The sequence below is a fragment of the Hippocampus comes genome, unplaced genomic scaffold (assembly GCF_001891065.2).
Source record: "Hippocampus comes isolate QL1 unplaced genomic scaffold, H_comes_QL1_v1.1 scaffold307, whole genome shotgun sequence".
Classification (NCBI taxonomy): domain Eukaryota; kingdom Metazoa; phylum Chordata; class Actinopteri; order Syngnathiformes; family Syngnathidae; genus Hippocampus; species Hippocampus comes.
The window spans coordinates 90,921-109,946 of record NW_017805337.1 but is presented as its reverse complement, the minus strand read 5'-3'; the positions used below and the strand labels follow the sequence as shown (position 1 = coordinate 109,946).

At 49.2% G+C, this 19,026-nt stretch overlaps 1 protein-coding gene and 1 long non-coding RNA gene across 3 annotated transcripts; one reads left to right on the top strand and one right to left on the bottom strand.

Annotated features, from left to right (window-relative positions):
• Positions 1–1,830: 1,830 nt before the first annotated feature.
• Positions 1,831–3,877, bottom strand: LOC109516938 (alpha-2-HS-glycoprotein-like). Its single transcript, XM_019871771.1, has 7 exons — positions 3,595–3,877; positions 3,393–3,503; positions 3,201–3,285; positions 2,556–2,725; positions 2,325–2,441; positions 2,148–2,228; positions 1,831–2,065 (listed from the first exon to the last, which is right to left on the bottom strand). Exons 1-7 carry the CDS (start codon positions 3,784–3,786, stop codon positions 1,907–1,909), a joined length of 915 nt encoding a protein of 304 aa, XP_019727330.1. The 5' UTR covers positions 3,787–3,877; the 3' UTR covers positions 1,831–1,906.
• Positions 3,878–5,989: 2,112 nt separating this feature from the next.
• Positions 5,990–17,538, top strand: LOC109516941 (uncharacterized). Of its 2 annotated transcripts, none has more exons than XR_002168457.1 (3): positions 5,990–6,187; positions 7,565–7,668; positions 17,412–17,538. It is a non-coding gene; the product is annotated as an uncharacterized LOC109516941 (long non-coding RNA). The 2 variants fall into 2 exon arrangements; XR_002168456.1 differs by lacking the exon at positions 17,412–17,538 and adding an exon at positions 11,760–13,442.
• The last annotated feature ends 1,488 nt before the right edge of the window (positions 17,539–19,026 follow it).

Here is a 19,026-nt window from a genome sequence, read left to right as displayed (position 1 = left end):
ATGAGCGAAACGTCGAGAGCTGTTTTCCACACCACAAAAAAAAAAAAGGATTCTCGTGTGAGTGTTTTGATTTGGAATGCTTTCTTTCCTCGCAGCGAGCGAAGCGACGCGTGGGTATTGTCCTTTGGCGGCAAAAGGAGAGGCGAGCGGTGGCGAAAGAGAGGCTCGAAGGTGAAAAGTACGCACGTGTTTATTGCTGCCACGCCCCTACCCCAATTTAAGGTGACAAAGTTCACACTCGAATGTGATAAGTTTCATGTGAAACGTTTCGCATCTTAACGTGACCAGTTTCATGTGAAAAGTTTCACGCGTCTTCACCTGAAAAGTGCGGCGTTCTAACGTGTTCAGGTTTGTGGTTCAGCGTGCACTTTGGTCATGTCCTGCATTATAACGTCAGTTTTTTTTCATGACAAGTTCAACTTTTGATGGGATGAGTTCTCACGTTAAATTTTGTTAAGTGTGACTTCCGGTACACCTCAATGGTCCTTTGTGTGTGTGTGTGTGTTTTATGAATCAAATTCCCAAGCGATGTCACTTACGTTGCTCTCCTATGATCCTGTTAAAAAGAACCAGGCCAAAATGATTTCAAAAGGAGATGCCCGATCCCCCTTTAAATTGGTCTGAATAGTTTTTTTTTGGTGTGGCAGCAATACGCTTCCAGAGAAAAGGGCTGCAGTTTAGATGCTTTTTTTTTTTTTTTTGGCTTTCTTAACAAACAAATGAGCAAAAAAAACAAAAAGAAATGCAAAAACTTTCATATCAACCTTTATTTGCATGACGTGTCAGTTGTAAGAAAGAAATGAGATGTTTGGACTTGACACCATGACGATGATGTCACCCGAACAAGGACAATGCTCGCATTCAGTCAAAGCTGATGGATTCTTTACTTTAAATATGATTGCCTATGCAAAAACAACAACAAAAAAACAACCCGTCAATAAAGAAGTTATATCACAGGTGGATGATGATTATTACTGGGCAATGGCTGTGGGGTGGCGCGGGGGACTGAAAAACACTTCAAATCATCTCACACTCGCCGCCTGAGATGCCGACTATTCTATCCGTTCAAATCACGACCGACACGTTTTTCTCGTCCCAAATGAGCTTGGAACCCGTTTTGCTTTCTGACTAACAAATCAGAAGAATGCCGGAAGTGAATTTGAAACGCGCCCGTTGATCATCCCGCGCTTTCATTTTGGTGCCCGTTTGATCTCAAGTGGCTCCGAATAACGACCGCTCCATCAAGTGAGTTCTGGGTTTTCTGTTTCCAAAACACCAAGCCAAGAACCAAGTCAAGAATCGTGTGAAAAAAAATGTCAAGGACCTTTACACCTTCTCTCACTGCTCTCCAGCACCACCAAAAGGCGGTGCAAGAACCATGTGACAAGGATTCAAAAGATTTGAAAGAAACAAACAACCCTCCATCAAAAATCAAGTCACGAGCCAGACATAAAATGTCAATCTCTTTTCTTCACTTAGATGTAGGGGAAGAGTCAAAAGGTTAATGCCCCCCGCCCCTCCCCCCCCAAAAAAAGCACAAATATGGCAAACCCTAACAATAAGACCAGCCTCTGATTACATAAGTTCCAAAATGGAGTGCGTGTTCACTCACTCAAACAGATTCAGCCCTCTTGGCAACATGTGTGAAAGTGATTGGAAAGCAAAAGTCAAAGGAGCGAGTCAAGAACCACAAACAGAGGTTTTGGTATTTGCATCAAGACAGCATTAATATTGGCGTCAAAGTCAACTCCAAAAGGAAGGAGAAGCTAAATGGCAGCTGTGATTCTTGCATTACGCATGAGCGCGGGTAAAGATAGCCCAAACAAGTTGTCATATGCCTTTTTTTTTTTTTTAATGTATGATTCCGGCGGAGTTGCAGAGCGCTGACGTTGATGTCGTCGAGCCTTTAGGCCTGCTGCAACGGGACGGCAAGCGGGAAAGGACAAATCTGGTGGATGGCCGGCTCGTGGGTGGTCAGCAGCGCCGTGCAGGCGGCACCTTCCGGACTGTCGTGGAACGACCCGCACGTGGGCTCCTGCACGCCTATCGGGAGCGGGTCGGTATTCTGCCGACAAGAAATGAGAGGGACGATGAGGCGCTCCGTGTGCGCACGCTAAGTAGATGTTTGGCGTTTTTCCTGGACTTACCCTCGGTAGATACAACTCACACTGGAGTTCGCCCACTTGTGCGGTGCCGTGCGAGTAGGAGGTTTTGCAAAAGACGTGATGCTTCAAAAAGTAAGATTAAAAAAAAAAAAAAAAAAAGGATGTCAACGAACTCCAACATTGGAGCGCGTAGCGGCATCAGTGCAAAAGCAAACTCACAGCCCGGTCCGGGCAGCGAGGGCTGCAGGCCTCAGGCACGATCCTGGAATGTTTTGGGCAGACGGTCTCCACCAGAACAAACTTGGGCCAGGTGATCATGCCGACGCTCGGAATGTACTGCCGCGGGAAGGAAGGAAGAAAGAAAGAAAGGACACGCCCGCACAAAAAGGCGTTGTTGAGAAGGACGTTGGCGGTGGCACGCAGTCACGCGGAAAAGAAGACGGTGGTCACCCCGCTCGTCAGCAGAGAGATTTCCATCAGGGCAAAGTAATTCTGGTGGTTGCTCTCCAGGTTGAACTTTTTCACGGCCTCCCGGACCGCCTGGACGCCCGTCATGTCATTGAGAGGCAACAAAGTCGGGCAGTCGGGACAGTCCGCCATCATCTCCGCATTGGTGAGTTCTGTTGACAGTCACGAGAGCCGAACTAAGAAAGGAGTCAAATCAGCGTCTTGTAAGAAAGGCGAGCTCCCTAATGAGGTCACGTCGGAGACCCGAGGCGTTGTCATGTTCGGAGTCTGCTCAGGAGTGCTCGTGCGACCTATCGTTTGACCGCACACTTTGCAGGCTGCGGGCGGCGCTTTCCGACGGATGTACACTTTCTTCTCTGGTTGTTTGGGAGCGCTTCCTTAAGTCACACTGGGTATGCCGGAGAGTCCCCCTTTTTCCCCCCCCATCCCACACAGCTTCTTGGCTCTACTCGGAACTTTCGAACCGAGACGGAGATTTTCCTGCCTTGATGCACCTCTTATTGTTTGTGGAAATAAACGTGGATTGTAAATTCTAGTTTCCGGCTCTCCAACGTGGTGGATTCAGACGTGGGAGGAGGGACGAGCAGTTCCAAATGTTGCTGACAGTGGGTGCTCGAAAGTGTTGACCTGGTTTGGTGATGCAATTGTGAGAGATGACTCTGGCCTCGACTCCCATCACATACAGCTTGGCGTTACAGGTGGCGACTGCGCCCTAAAAGGCACACACGCACACACACACAGACGCACACACACACACACACACACATGCCCTTAGCATGTGAGCGGTACATGATATGATCTGAGTAAGGCAGCATTTACCCGCTCGGACTGCATCATGAATTCACATTGGTCTTCGGGTTTGGGGTTGGTGACGTGACATTGGCTCTGCATCAGATTCATGTTGATGTCAATGCTGCAACCTCCCTCCCCCTGCACGCGTGGACAAACAAATGAGAAAACAAAACAACAAGGAGACTGACTGGACTTTTGGCAAGATTTCCCAAAAGCGCTGCCGGCTCACCTGTTCATATGTGCTGCTCTGGACCTCCAGCAGCTTGAACTTGAAGCCGTGCTTGTGGTGCTCGTTGATGTGATGGACGGCAAAGTTGACCGCCGCCGTCACGTCGCCCGCGTCGCACGTGACCGCCGCCCCGAGGAGGCCCGGAACGGCCGCGGCGCAGCACAGCAGAACAGCCAAGAGGTGAGCCACCATGACGATGAAGACGACCACCGGGAGGAACGGGAGCCGGCACAATTCAGGCGAGTCACCGCCGCGCTTTTATGGCTGCCGACGAGGAGGCGGCGAACGGCGACGGGGAAGGGCCAACCGGGGCACGAACAAACATAGACTTTCACCGGCTTGTCCGAGGGACTCTGCCGACCAATCGCAGGAGAGAAAATGAGCCACGTGGCCCTGAACCTTCAATGCCACTTGCGGGAAGCGTTGCAGGAAAATCAATCGAAGCACACAAACCAACAGACAAGAGGTTTTGTTGACTCAGCAGTTCACGGGGGGGACAGGGGGTAAAGATTAAATTTTCCTAACGGCAAAAAGTGCAACCAGTTGCACATAATTGGATTTCAATAAATAAATGCTGTCTCTGTGTGTGTGTGTGTTATTTTTTTGAGATTTGTTCTTGTTTTTCTTCAAGAATTGTTGAATGTTTTTTTTTTCTTGAATCGATCAAAAAAATGTAAACGTGGGAGAAATATGTCAAAGTGTCTTTTATTTGAAGAGACTTTCGGTGGCATGTGTCTGACTTGGGGCCAAATTCACAGCCGGCGACACCAAAGTCACTCGAACAAACCGGTGGTCCCCTGGCACCACACTGGTCCTTCACATCAACAAATCACATTTTTTTTCCCTTGTCAACAATAGCATCAGATAGTACGATCAAAAAAGCAATTTGAGGAAACGTATTTTCAATGTGTGTCTCAAAGCTGTTAGCCCTTGGCAAGAACCAGTTGCCAAAAACTTCGCTGTCGGTTTCAAACGGGTTGTTGGCCCCCAGTGGAGGGAGTTTAGCAGGTCATTTGCCCAAAGCTGGTTAAAGTCCAGGAGCTATGCAGTGCTTTTTTTTTTTTTTTTTTGCTGGTCAGTTAACCGCTTTTACTGGATCCCGAAATTTGTGATCTGTGACGATTCGAAGACCATCTATAAAAAAAAAACGGAGTGCGGCTCTGTCGTAGATCAAGAGAAGCATTTCGAGTCGAGGTGCCTTGTTGCTCGTGTGGCTGCAGCGGTGTCAAAGTCATTTTTGCCGCGGGCCACCTTGGGGTGACGTCTTCCCTTGGTGTTATTAAATCTACACAACAAAGCGATGCATTACTAGTTTTGAAATCGGTCAAGTATTTTGTTCACTTCATGTTCGGGTGAGTGGAAACAAAATGATTGCAAGTGACCGACTGCTCAGGAGGGCCCGCTCTGTCCTGGGCCGCTCCCTGGACACTCTGGAGGAGGTGGGCAACAGGATGATGCCAAGCCAAGCCAAAAGCTACGATGGACAGACCCTCCCACACCCTCCAGGCCACCCTGACAGCACCGGGCAGCTCTTTCAGCCAGAGGCCGCTACACCCGCGCCGCAAGAAGGAGAGTCGTTCCTGCCGACTGCTGTCAGGCTATTGAATAGACGCACCCGAAACCCTGGACTCAGCCCCACTCAGCCATTCTGAATATGCTTCTATTTGTATTTTATCATTTAGACTTACTTACATACTTTTTTGTTGTTCTACTTCTCCCTCTCATCATTTTTGCTGCTGTAAATTGGGAACTTCTCCATTGTGGGACAAATCAAGGTTTTCTTATCTTATCTTATTCATTAACCTCAACGCATTTATTAGACATGACAATTTGATACTTTGGTGCAGATTTTTAGCAAGGATCACAGAAATTGACAAGGACGATTTGCTTTCGCGGGCCACATAAAGTGACGTGGCGGGTCGGATCCTGCCGCAAACACACCTGCGTGACGTCATCGCACGAGGATGGCCGAGACGAACCGAAGCATTTGGAGTGGACCATATCGCGCTGCTTTGCTTTGTTATCCCCATCCAGTCCAGAAAGACGTGAAAAAAGGGTCTGGTTGTGGGCTAGAACGTCCGTACAACGCCTGCTTGAATGGCTCTCTCTTGAATTTCCGAACCATTCTGCCGCAGCACATCGGCGCGCGTCGTAAGAGATCATTTGGTGCGCCGCAGGACATTTTCCATTGTCACTTCGCGGATCAGTAACGTTGACTACAAATGGTGCATTTTGGGTTTATCGGTCACGCGAAGAACATAGCAAAGAAAAAAAGAAACAAAAAACCCGAAGCAATGGCGGTCACATCGACAAACTGATTAGCAAAGTTTCACGAACCTCAGGCGCTCGTTCAAGGCACGGCTAAAAGCTGCAAGATACGTGCGTCAATGATAACCTGTAATTGATCAGCACACGAGGCGGGTTGATGAACGGGTCGGGCCGGAATGGCGATGGGCAAGTTGAAACACCGCAGCAGCTCTCGTGCGACGCCACCTGTCAAGAGGGATTCCGCTCCGGGATTGCTGCTCCCCCTCTTGTATGCCCCAGTAGCAGGTGGGAGGTGCTGGGTACGTGACGTAAGCGGAACAATACGGTGAGTGATGCCAGAACGCACGTTTCTGTCTCTCGTTTCTTGGTTGTTAGACACAAACATCAGCACTCAACCGCAAACGGTTGAGAAGTCAATCGCGGCTGGCACGACACCGGTCCTGTTCATGCGACGTGATCCGGCCCGCCACGTCATTTGAGGTGGCCCGTGAAAGAAATCATGGATGTCAACTTCCAGGACCCTAATTCTTAAAATGTAAATGTTTTCATGAAAACAATGTTTCTTGATGAAACATTTTCTCAAAATATATTGAAAAACCATGACATTTCCCCCCTCCAAAAAGCCTTCTTATGTGAAAACATTTCACTGGAAAAAAAAAAAATCAGCTTTTCCTATTAAATGAAATAAATGTTGTCCTTGAAAAAAGGTGTGCAAAAAGACTGCAGAGAAACAAAGGGAGGAAAACGTAATGATAAATTAAAAACTTTGCTTTCCTTTCATTGAAACGTGTCTCACTCTTGAGAGGCTGAGAGTCAAGCACGTCTCTTCGCTTATTCCATTCTGACAGTTACGTTACAAGTGCGGGGCAGTTACTTCCGTTGTGTCATGGTCATCCTGATTTTATGTTGGAGCTGGGACCGCCGGTTTTGAACTTTTGACTTCCAGGAACTAAAGTACCCAGTCAGTTCCTGGAACTCCAAATGGAAACTCTATTTTCCATTTTCACTTGGGACTTTCCTCAGTGCTCAAAGTCCCCAGTCCCGAGGGCCGGACAGACGGCGACGCACAAATTTTGAGTGTTCCATTTGCCTGCCATGCATGTTTTTGCAATGTTCCATCCCTTTTGGCAGCGACCGTCTTAGACTCGTGCGTACAGTGCATCTCAAAAGTGGAGGTGACTGCTAACATTCATCCGGAGGATGTGTGACACAACGATAGTGAGCCATACAAACAAATATTTTCAAGAAAAGCGAGTCGCCAGGCACCCCAACCAAAAAAAAAAAAAAAAACAAAACCCCAAAACAAAAGTGTCCCATTCCCTCTTGGAAGGTTTGAGTGGGTCCTTCATTTCCAATGTCTTCCACGAGAGGGCAGAAGTGTTCCTTGCCAAATTGGCAAGCCGACAATCAGAGACACTATTCGAAAGAAAGAAGAGAATCATTCCCTAATTGGCTATGCTGAACAGGAAAGTGTTTTCTTTGAATTTTATATCTATCTTTTTTTTTTTTTTTTACTGACTTGAAGCTATTTTGCTCAGCGACGGGGCTTTGATTGACTAGTGAGGGAAATGAATGCAAAGCAACGCCCGCAATACCAGATGTGTTGGGGGGGGGGGAGAAAATCCCAACAAATGGAAAAACTGCCAATACGATGTTTGTTTTGATTAATTTGTCTGGTCTTTTCTGTCTTCTGGCTGTTTAGCATGCATAGTTTTGGAATGCTGGAGGTCGTCGGAACATCCACAATTCAAATACAAAGCACAAGAAATCTGCACCATGCTGTTTGGATGGCAGGCTGGCCGGAAGGTGAGCTGTTCGCTTACACATATGTGTCATTTAAAAATGTATTGCACCAAAAAATATGGGGTGAAAGGGAAAACCAGGGACTCGCCAAAAGAAATAAAAAGCCCCCCTCCCCCACCTCCCACGTGAAGAAATCCATAACCCAGCCCTGTTTTGCTCCCCTCATCATATCACTGCCTCCTTTCTTCCCGCGCTTCATCCTCTTTGACGTTGAAGCGAACGCTTCCTTCCAGCTGCCTGTCACAAAAACAAAGCCCCGTCGATCCACGAGGCTGCTGCGCGCCATTCGAATCGGACTCTGTTTCCGTGCGGCTTTCCCTCCCACTGCTTCTTTCTTCTCATGAATGATTCAGAGATGAAATGGAAGGGGGGGGGGCGCTTCAGAGTTCAGCCTTGCTTTTTTTTTTCCCCCCTTCATAGTCCAAATATGGATAATGAGAAAGCACCAGGGAGCCTTAATTCCTAAACAATCAGATGTAAGTACACAGAGACAAAAGCTCCACCAAAAAATGTGCGACAGATGATGATGACAGATGGGAGACAGACGAATGGGAACACGAGCAACGTCGACGAGACGCCAGTTGTAAAATTGACTCGGAGTTCATTCTGCGACTCGACGAAGCGATGTGATGGAGTGTCATTCGAAAAATTCCTGACGAATTTCGGTGATCGGTGTCATGGGCTGAATCCCCCGCCCCCCTCCCGTGATCAGACGCCGGATGATGCCGATGAGAAAAATGTCACGGGAACATCATTTTCCAACAAATGCACCAACCGACTTCTATCCCACATGGAGTAGAAAAGTGGTTGGCAACGATCGTGCGGGGGTCCGGCGTACCGAATAATTGTACTTAAACCAAGTGAGGATGGTCCAACCCCCCCCCCCAAAAAAAAACATGCTGTCTATCTATCTACTGACAAGAAGATTTCAACTAGTATGGGGCCACCCAAGACAATTTCCTTAATCACTCATTTTCCTTCTGGCGGTGCTCGATAACTGTCACGATTTTCTCTCCAGGCCGACGGGCCGCAAGGAATATCGGGCTAGTTTGGGTTTTGGCGTCTGCACGCCGAGGCTTTACGAGGGGCTCTGAGGGCACGGCTTGACCGCCGACTGTCTCGAGTCAGGAGGAACGCGCGTCTAATGCCGGGCCGAGGTCATTCGGGGAGACCGAGGACCGCCCCCACATTTTTGGGGACATTTGCGTCTCCGACTTTGAACCCTTTTGACCCTGGGTGCTCAAACGCTCGCGCAAGCGTCGACTAAATAAGAAATGGCGGGGCAGCAATGAAATTGTGTCGAAAACCAGAGAGTGAGAAAATGTTGACTGTAACGGAAGACTAAGAGAGAGGAAAAACTGGAGTTGGAGGGCAGTCTCCTTCCTGCTCGCCAGTCTGAACATGCGCCGAGTTTTCCGTCCCCCCCCGGGCCTTCGTGCTTCTTCTTCTTCTGATCCTGTCGGCTCGCAGCGGCTCTCTTGGACGGGTCGCCGAAGGGGGGCTTTGGGCCCAGCTCCTCCACAGGGAAGAACCCCGCCTCTCAAAGAAAGGTCAGAGGCAGAAATCCAAAGGCAAAATCCCACCGGGGAGGCGGAAGACCACTTCTCAAGGCCTCGGGAAGCCACTCGGGCTTCAATTGCACAGTCGGGTCTCTGAAAATCAGTCCAAAGTCTCTTGGGGGAGAAAGAACGGAAATGTTTGTTCTTTCTCATTCACATACAGCAGTGGTGTCCAAACTATGGCCTGGGGGCCACAAATCATTTCTTCCACCCTTGTGCACGCGATGGCCGTTTGATGAAGACGCGGCAAGAATGCTCCTGATGGAAAAAGGCTCACCTTACTCCCGTTGGCCACTCAAAACCCTCATCTGTGAACACCTTCAACGCTTCTCTCAAGGCATTTCTCCTGCAGCGTTTTCACTTTGTTCAAATCGACCAAGAAACGATTCTAACGAACATTGTACAAGCTGGACGTCATACGTTCCATTTCCGAGAAATACGCAGCACGCGTGGTACCGCGTGCATCCCTGATCATTTGGAGGAAATGAGAAACCTTCCCCCTTCCGTACTGATCTTCTGCTCTTGCATTTAGTTGACGTGCATGTGGGACTGCCGCTTCCTCCGCTGGTCCTTCCCCGTCCTCCCGCGTCTGGAGTGGGGCCTCGGTGATGATGACCAAGCCTATTGCGAAATATTTGATGACATGTTTGAGGTCCCCCCCCCCCGCCTGCGGCCCCTTCTCCAGGTTTCTCGTTTTTCCCCAAATGGGGTTTCGGGGGATTTGTTTCCCTCGCCCTCCCAAAGGGTTCAGGTCACAGGGTGTTGTTCACATTTCAATACAAACACTCCAAAGTTGCTTTCTCGACGGACTTAAACGTGAAAAGAATTTAAAAGTGGCCCTCCGCCGAACAAGCGTGCACACCCTCGATATGCAGAATCTCTCTCTCGAGAGAGAGAACTTAAATGTGTGTCGGGGAAACTTGAACCTGAGGATGGACAACAAGTGCACCTGAAGCATGACGGAGATGTTTCCGTTCGCATGCTCCGGCAATCCCGCGTGCGTCTGCAGCAACGAGATGACGCGATCGCTGCATTTGGACCGGCGAGGAAAACTGAAGTACAGTATCCAGTATATCGCGCTGGAAGGAACCAGCTAGAGAGAAAAAAAAAAAAAAGCTAAAAAATGCCTTCCAGACACACAGATGTGAACATCAAGTTGCATCACGATCAAGGCAAGAAGAGTGGAAGCCTGAATGTCCTCCGGGGGGGGGGCTCAGAGACTCTTTTAGTCTGTGGAAAAACAAACCTTCTCGTCGCTCGCAAGTGCACCAAGCGCTTCGAAATCTGCACCTTATGTCAGCCATGAACCACGCGGTTGAGGCCGCGCAAGTGTTTGCGGCGAGTCGATTAAAATGCTGTGATGAAGGAAGATTTCAAAGTGAGGCCCGGGTGGACAGAAGCGACCATCTCACTCGCTAAAAGCCTCGGATTTGATGCAAGCCCTGCTCTTTCATTTCATACGGTATGGAAATGCGGGCGCTTTGACGAGAAAATCCTCTCGAACCGCCTACCCAAGTAAAAGTACGAGTAAAAGAATCCAGACTGCCAGGACGTGCCAAGAAAAAGAAAGTGAAGTGGAATTAGAAATGAAAGAAGCTAGGCTAACTGTTAGCTCAAACGCTTCCTGTCATTTTCATCATGGCGGCTGACTTGGGGGGGGGGAGGGGGGACGTGATCCATGTATGGAGGAGGGTTTTTCCTGCGTTGAAAATGGCGCGGCCTCCACCTCAGGCGAATTTTGAGGGATTGCAGCTTCGTATTTGAACCGCCGTCGCAGCGTCGCGCCACCATGGAGGCGCGACATCAACAGCGCCGCACGGGAAAGACCCGAAGCAAGGGCTCACGTCCTCCTTGTCCCGCGCGCGTGCACGTCAAGCGCCGGTCCCAAAACACACCGCCAAGCCTGGGATGGATGCGCGATAGATGTCGGACTTGAACGCTCGACCGTAATCCGAGCCGCTGGCGATCGAATTGCATTTGGACGGGCGGCTCCTGCAAAGTGCAAAATCTGCTTGTTTGAGCAAGAAAACGCGGTCGTAGGACAGAGCGAATCGGAACATGACGGCGAGGTGGTGTAAGCGGAGCCGAAGCGTTGTCGGGGAAACGATTCCGGGCCCCTTTCAATCTTTAATGGCTCCATCTTACATGAAGCTGAAAGGTGACGATACGCTGCCCCTTGTCACATTTACCAAGGCGTAGAATCCTTCATGTCTGACATCTCGGTTGCTTTGACAATTCCTGGGCCTGAGTGTGTGTGTGTGGGGGGGGGGGGCGAATTCTAATGACTCACAAACGAAATGACTTGAAGGAAACCTTTTTGTACACAGCGGCATTCATCAAGTGTTAATGAACAGCCCAAAGCGTCGGAATGCAAATAGGGGGGGGGACGGGTTGGAGCGAGCCATCATCGCAATGATGAATGAGAGTGTTGGCAGAGGGCCTCGGGCGATCACTCACTCACTAAGACAGCCGTCTCCGGCCCGAACTTCATTACGGCGACGCAGTCCCATCAGCAGACTTTTTTTTCCCCGATAGGAGCGCGACAGGCCTCAGCGCCAGAAAAGATCCCTTTGACCGCTCGGGCGTCGGTGGCTTGCCACAGATGGAGAGCGGGGCTCGCTTCCGCTCTGACTCGGGAAGCCTCAAAAGCAGCCGGCTCACCGTGAAATTAACGACATATTGCTCGCCGCCGGTGTTTCCCTGATCGCGGCTTGCAAACGCAGAGGAAAATTTCTGATGATGTTCGGCAAGATTTCAGGTGAATGTAATTTCCGGGGAAAATTCCTTTTCTCAACTCTCAACTGGACTCGCGTGTATTTCTCGAGCAACAACCACTGTTGTCCGCAAAGCGCCGTACATGGAGCAAAAAGAATTCAGGAAAAACAATCAACCCAATAAATGAATCACAAAAACTGTCCAACGAAAAATCAAAGTCTCGTGCTGCGTTAAAAGCCAAACAATCCAAGACAAGTTTGAAAAATGGGCCGCGAGGGGGCGTGCCCAACGTTGGTTCCAAAGGGAAGGAGCGGCGACGGAAAAGGCGCCATCCCCTTGGAGCCTCCTCCGCTTGGTTCTCGGTACCTCGAATAGTCTGCAGACCCGAGACAGCGGGCAGGGAGCTCAGAGAGGTCAGGTGCGGCCAGGCCATTGCAGGAAAACCAAGAGTAGGACCCCAAAATGTAGGCAGTGAAGGGATGCCCGAGTCGGCGTGATGCGCTCCCTCTTACGAGTACCAGTCAAGAGGCGAGCAGCGGCATTCGGGACCGACTGGACGCTCCTAATGGAGGATCGGCTGACTTCAAAGTCAAGTGCATGACAGTCATCCAGCCGTGATGGGACGAAGGCATGAAGGACTGTTTCAAAGCGCTCACCGGGGGAAAGGAGAGACTTTTGACTTGAGCCCGCTGCCAAAGATGAAACAGGCCCGATTTATCCACCGCACCAATTAGCCGGTCCCATTTCAAATCACGGTCCAGTTTCAGACCCAAATTCGAGACCGTTGGCTTAAAATAAGGAGCTGGTGGACATCGTCGTGCACGTTGTGTCCAGGCGGAATAGTTCAACCAAGCCTTTTGCCGTTAAAGCCGTCTTATCCTCAGTGAAATGAAGATCCAATTGTGCACCGCTTGCTTCATCTTTGTCATTTCAGTCCCTTGGTTAAACTTGCTGTATACATTGATCGTGCTCCTCCTTGGCAATTTGCTGCAATATGTGTGTGTGCGCGCGTGTGCGTGTGTGTGTGATTACTCCCAGTGTGATCGATGAGGTGCCGTTGCCGCCCGCTCTTTTGGTTGGTGCCACAGTCAGAGCAATACGAGTGGCACCGCAGGAAGTGAAAACACCTCGCAACGTACGCACGAAGCTGCGGTGACTCGTCACGGCGTTATTTGAAGTTCAACGTTTTGCGTTTTTATTTGTGTATATATAAATAATATGCTGTCCACGCGATGGATGATGAGGCGAGCAGGTTACACGACAACGAGCAGAGGTGTTGCGAACCCAAATATACATTCTGCAGTTCATTGAAACGCGGGCGGAAGCGATATGAAAGGTCCGCATCAAATATTGACGGGGCAAATTAGCTTCCTTTCAAAAGCGAATGAGAACATCGCATGAAATATTCATGACAGAGGATATGTAATTAGAACTCAAGTGTATTTCTGGAGCGCTTGAGAACAACCGGCGCTGTACACAAAATGCCGTACGTGGAGCCAAAAAAAAATTCTCGCGATTGATTGGTCCTTCTTCAACTCCTTATGGACTCGCGATGTTCACAACTTTTCCAATCGCAGCCCTGCAGTCAGCCAATTTGAGTCTTACAGACAAAAAAAAAAAAAACAAAACAAATCAGGGGCAAGACCTCCGTCTTTTGGAGAAGAGCTCGGAACAGTTGCCAATGATGTCGTCAAAATGCGAGAAAAAAAAAAAAGACATTCAAAAGTCATCTTGTGCTAACTGGTCGATCGTGTAGCAAATAATGCTGATCGCATAACTTTCTGTTTTGCAAACGTTTGGTGTCAAATTTTGCATGATTGGGATTCTCCTTCTGTCATCACGTTCTTCCATGATAGATTGACTGAATCATTTGTCAGAAGGGGGGCAACAGCTTCACCGTCGTCTAACCTGCACAAAAAAACATTTGGCGAAAATTCAAAGTCATCATTGAAAAACAAAAGAAAACAAAAAAAAAAAACAAAACAAGACACTTTTGGACTTACTTTGAAATTCCGACACAATAAAAAGGGGGTATTAAACTTGTCAGTGCCCCAACACAAACCATAGTCGTAGCGTATTGCGGCGGCAGCAATTCCGGCAAGTATATTGGACTTCATCTCCGAGCAACGGGACCTCTCAAGTGCTCTCGCAAAGAATTATAGGGAATCGAGCAGCTCCGAGACGGCGACAGCAAGGATGCAAGGCAAAGGCAGCGCAACTCTCTGGAGAGAAAGGGAAAGAAAAAAAAAACCACAGCTGCTAACTACAAATGATGGACAAGCGGGGATTTTCGACGCAAGGTCAACAAAATGAGGAGAAGGAAGACAAACAAAAGGATTCCAAAAAAAAAAAGAGAAAAGTCAATTCCCAAAGGACATTCCGGCATCCGATTCAACCTTGCATAATTAAGGTAATTGTTTAATGATTTAATTAAGATAAATAAACGGAGCGTTTTCACTCTGCCCCCCCCCCACCCGACCCCCCTCCGATAATCGACTTGACTGAAGTTGCTTGCCGAGATGCGTGCCCCGCGATTGGCTAGCAACCGGTTCAGGGTGTCCCCCAGCCTACTGCCCCGAAGACTGCTGGGATCGGGCTCCAGCACGCCCCCGCCACCCTTGTGAGGAGAAAGCGGATCAGAAAACGGATGGCGGGATGTTCCAAAAGTGTCTTTTATTGCGCCGATGGAAGTCGTCTCAAACGCTAAATAGTTTACATGGATTCTGCGGTCTGCCATCCAGTGCTTGTTTACTTTTTACCTTGGCCGAGCAATTTTTTTTTTCCCGGCATTGGTATTTTCCGAGTCGCACGCAGTTGCAACAAATTGTAGCTGCAGCTCTCAATTGTCGTCGATCGGTATTCCGCAGCACCAGACGCTTGAAAGCGCTCGAGGACTTTCTGTATCATTGCACAGCTAAAGTCGGACCGCGATGACCGCGACGGGTGACTTGGTCAAAACGGCGCGACGGTTCCCTGCACCGACGGCGCAACCGCCGTCTTGCGTCACTGATCGCTCGATCTCTGCTCGATGGCTCCGCCCAATGCCGCGCAGCCGCCGTCGGGTGCCGCGACTGCCCCATGGCAACCGAACACGACGGAAAGTCTTTTCGCTACTTTTATGTTTGATCACCGTTGCTTGTTATCGCCTATCCTACGGGAGACAAATTCCTTGCGTGTTTGACATACTTGGCCAAGAAAGGTGATTGGGATTTCTTCATTGGAGTTTTCCCTCGTTTCCGACTCTTGCGACGCGTTCTGGATCGAGCCTTGTCTCGGAATGCTCCCTTTCCAAGTCGGTCCGCGGTAACGCCTCGTTATCCTTGTGCTGGAATGCGGCCATTAAAGTCAACCTTCATCCGAAGGCGGTCCCCTCAGCGCGTTTAAGACCCGATCCCAAGGCCTCACGCTTGATTCACTCGTCGAAATATGAAAGCTAATGGTCCGTTAATGTGAAGACAACCGGCCGTTGGACTCGCTTCTGTGAATAGTTTGTCATTTGCAGAGTCGCCGGTCTGTTTCACAAGCGGCCATTTTTTTTACTTTCAAGGCATCGCTGCCGCTCCGAGCGAGGCGAAATGGCTTGCGAGGGGGCAGTCGTCGCTCCGCACGGCCGTCGGACGGGATCATATCGGCTGTTGAAAAGCGACGAAGTTGACCCAGTCGCCGCACCAAATGATTTTCTTGCTTCTTGAAAACATTTCCTTGGAGTTGAGAGAGCATGACCGCACAGAGATATCCGGCGAGGTCATTTTTTTAAAGGTTAACGCAAAAAGTTCTGCATTTGTCTGTGGAGGGTTTTTTTTTTTCTGCCGCAACAAGGAAACAATCCTAAGAAAGTAGCAAAGGGCTTCACATGCCCACAGTTGACAAATATCAACAACATCCCCTGACCTTAACTCCTAGAAGGGCAAGTTTCCCCCCCCCCCCCACCCTCCAAATGCCAAGGAGTCCAAGTCAAGTCCAGAGACAACAAACTCCCACTTTGATGCCTCGTACCTCTCGGGAGGAAGCTTGGAAGACGGCTCCTGCTGGCGCGCTGGGTTCGCTCAGGATGAAGGATCCTCGCTGCGGCCGATGTTTCCGAGTTGCGCGTCAACAATTGTGGCAGGTGTCGTCATGAAATCTCAATTGTGCAGTTTGGGAGGCAGGTTGGAGGAGTCGGCAAAAAAATAGCGCCTTTCCGCTGTGACTTTGTGAACTTCAAGCAAACGTGCATTTGGGTGTCCAAACGGTGTCGTCGGAGGGCCGCCTACAGAAAAACGGAAGGAGGAGAAAGGGCCACTTGAAAATCGGTGGACTAAAGTCGCTCAAGAAAGCAATTCGACATCGTTTGTATTGTCTCGTTCATTTCCTCGGCTTTGCGAATCAGCCAATGTCGAGAAAAGCTCTCCAACCCAGGTGCCAAAGTCAAGGCCCGGGGGCCAGATCTGGCCCGCTACATCATTTCACGTGGCCCGCGAGAGCAAATCACGCACGCCAACTTCCATGAGGCTTGCTCGAGTCTGAACCCAAATTTCAAATTGTCACGTCGAATCCTGAACAACAAGATTTCAACAAGCCATTTCTCTGGACTTCTGATTTCAAAGCAAGTCAGCCATCAATTTGTTGCTCGCCGTGTATGGACGGCGGGCTGCAAATGGCCCCCCCCCCCCCGACGAGTCGTAGGTTGGACCCGGCTTGCACCTGGGGGGGGGGGGGGGGTTGCTAATTATCACCTTGCATATGTGTAACAAAATAAGAAAGCAAAACTCCCTTTTCTTTGACCATTTCAGTCTCGCCATCTTCCAAATTTCAAAGTGCATATCAGGACACCTAAATTTGCTCCTCGAGGACCGTGGGGATGAAGGAAGGAAGCCAAGTTTTGAGCAAATGCACTTGCTGCTGATGAGCCTCCCATGAATAAATGAACAGGTTTGAAGCGAGTTGGTTTTCCACAGCAAGAGTTGAACGCGCCCCAGTTGCAACATCAAACCGGGTCTGGGCTAATTACTATTCGCTTTGAATGGCGCTAAATAAAACATGGTTTTTTTTTTTATCAGCAAGAACACGGGGTCGACGGCGAGTGGCGCGACAAAAACAGCCTTTATGAGCATTCCAAGTATTCGCGGCGCCCTCCGTCCAAAACACAATCTCATCTCTGTCGGATGGGCTTTTTTTTTTTTTTTTTTTTGAGAAACAGAGCCGTGTTGTCCAGATGACTCAAGCCGAAGAGGGCGCATACCGAGTTACAAACGGGTTCATGGATAAGACCATTATCCAGCGGGCATGGTGTGAGATTTCCCATTTGCCGGCCGCCAGTGAGTTTGTACGATTGCTCTTGCGCCGGCGTGATGAGATCAATGAGCTCCCCCATTGAAGGCCCGGGTCCTAATTGCAAGGAGTAATCATCAGACCAGTGACTGAGCTGTATCTGCTGGAGGGACATTCACCTCGTCTTGCGTCTGTCGCGTTCCACTCGCCGATGATTTTCAGACGCCGATCGCATGACAATTCGTCCTCCCGCCACCAGGCACTTGTGATGTGATTTGTGGCCAAACCGGAAATAACAAGGATCTATTTTGGTCAACGCAGCGTAGCGCCTCCAGCAAAGTCACACGGACAAGTTGTTTATTTACGACGTCGGGGTCCCTTCTGCGGTTCGAGTGTGTCCTTTTGCATTTTGATGGATCAATATCGCATCGTTGTACACGCGCGGGAAGCCGACGAGCATCTCAAAAACAGAAACTTAGAGGCACTCCGTCATAAGACTGAAACGACAAAAATGATTTGCTTTGACATCGAGAGAGAGAGAGAGAGAGAGTGCTCTTAATGCAAAAAAAAAAAAAAAAATCTGTTCATGTTCGAAACCGATGATGAATTGTGATGAAGACAATTGCACCAACATTTCGGATTTTATGGACATGAAACAAAGAAAGGAATCATTTTCCTCTCCGTACGATTGCTCTTGCGCCGGCGTGATGAGATCAATGAGCTCCCCCATTGAAGGCCCGGGTCCTAATTGCAAGGAGTAATCATCAGACCAGTGACTGAGCTGTATCTGCTGGAGGGACATTCACCTCGTCTTGCGTCTGTCGCGTTCCACTCGCCGATGATTTTCAGACGCCGATCGCATGACAATTCGTCCTCCCGCCACCAGGCACTTGTGATGTGATTTGTGGCCAAACCGGAAATAACAAGGATCTATTTTGGTCAACGCAGCGTAGCGCCTCCAGCAAAGTCACACGGACAAGTTGTTTACGACGTCGGGGTCCCTTCTGCGGTTCGAGTGTGTCCTTTTGCATTCTGATGGATCAATATCGCATCGTTGTGCACGCGCGGGAAGCCGACGATCCGACCGCATCTCAAAAACAGAAACTTAGAGGCACTCCGTCATAAGACTGAAACAACAAAAATGATTTGCTTTGACATCAAGAGTGCTCTTAATGCAAAAAAAAAAATAAATAAAAAATCTGTTCATGTTCGAAAACGATGATGAATTGTGATGAAATTTCACAATTATGCGCGCATCAACCTCTGAAAATATGAAGACAATTGCACCAATATTTCGGATTTTATGGACATGAAAAAAACAAAGGAATCGTTTTCCTCTCCGCACAGCTTCTTCGTGTCGCACGATGAGTGAGGAAACCTCCCCCAGCTCCAAAATACTCCGGCGAGGGTTTGGATATTTTCCTCGATTTATGCGGCCGCGTGGAGCGCGTGAGAATTTCGGTGAGGATTCACCACAGATTTCTGACAGTCCCGTTCGCACCTGGACTTGAGGCTTGAGTTGGACTCTTTTTGTGCTTTCTACCGTCCTCGTGATTCATTTTTTGTTTGCTGTTGTATGAATTGTTTGTGCTCCTGTCTCCAGCACTTTGGATGCAGTCCTCGAGAAACACACTTGAGTTGAGTCGCGTCCATGCGGCGGAGCGATACTGTCGCTGCATGCGGTCTGCTTGCGTGTTTCGACGGACAGACCAAACCGTTGAGCGATTGCAATTTTTTTTGTCCGACCTGCTGACTCTTTGAGAGCGCTTTGAAATGATTTAGCTCAGGTTGGTGCCGGGAGACGTGAGAAAAAAAAAGAATAAATGCCGCGTGAATC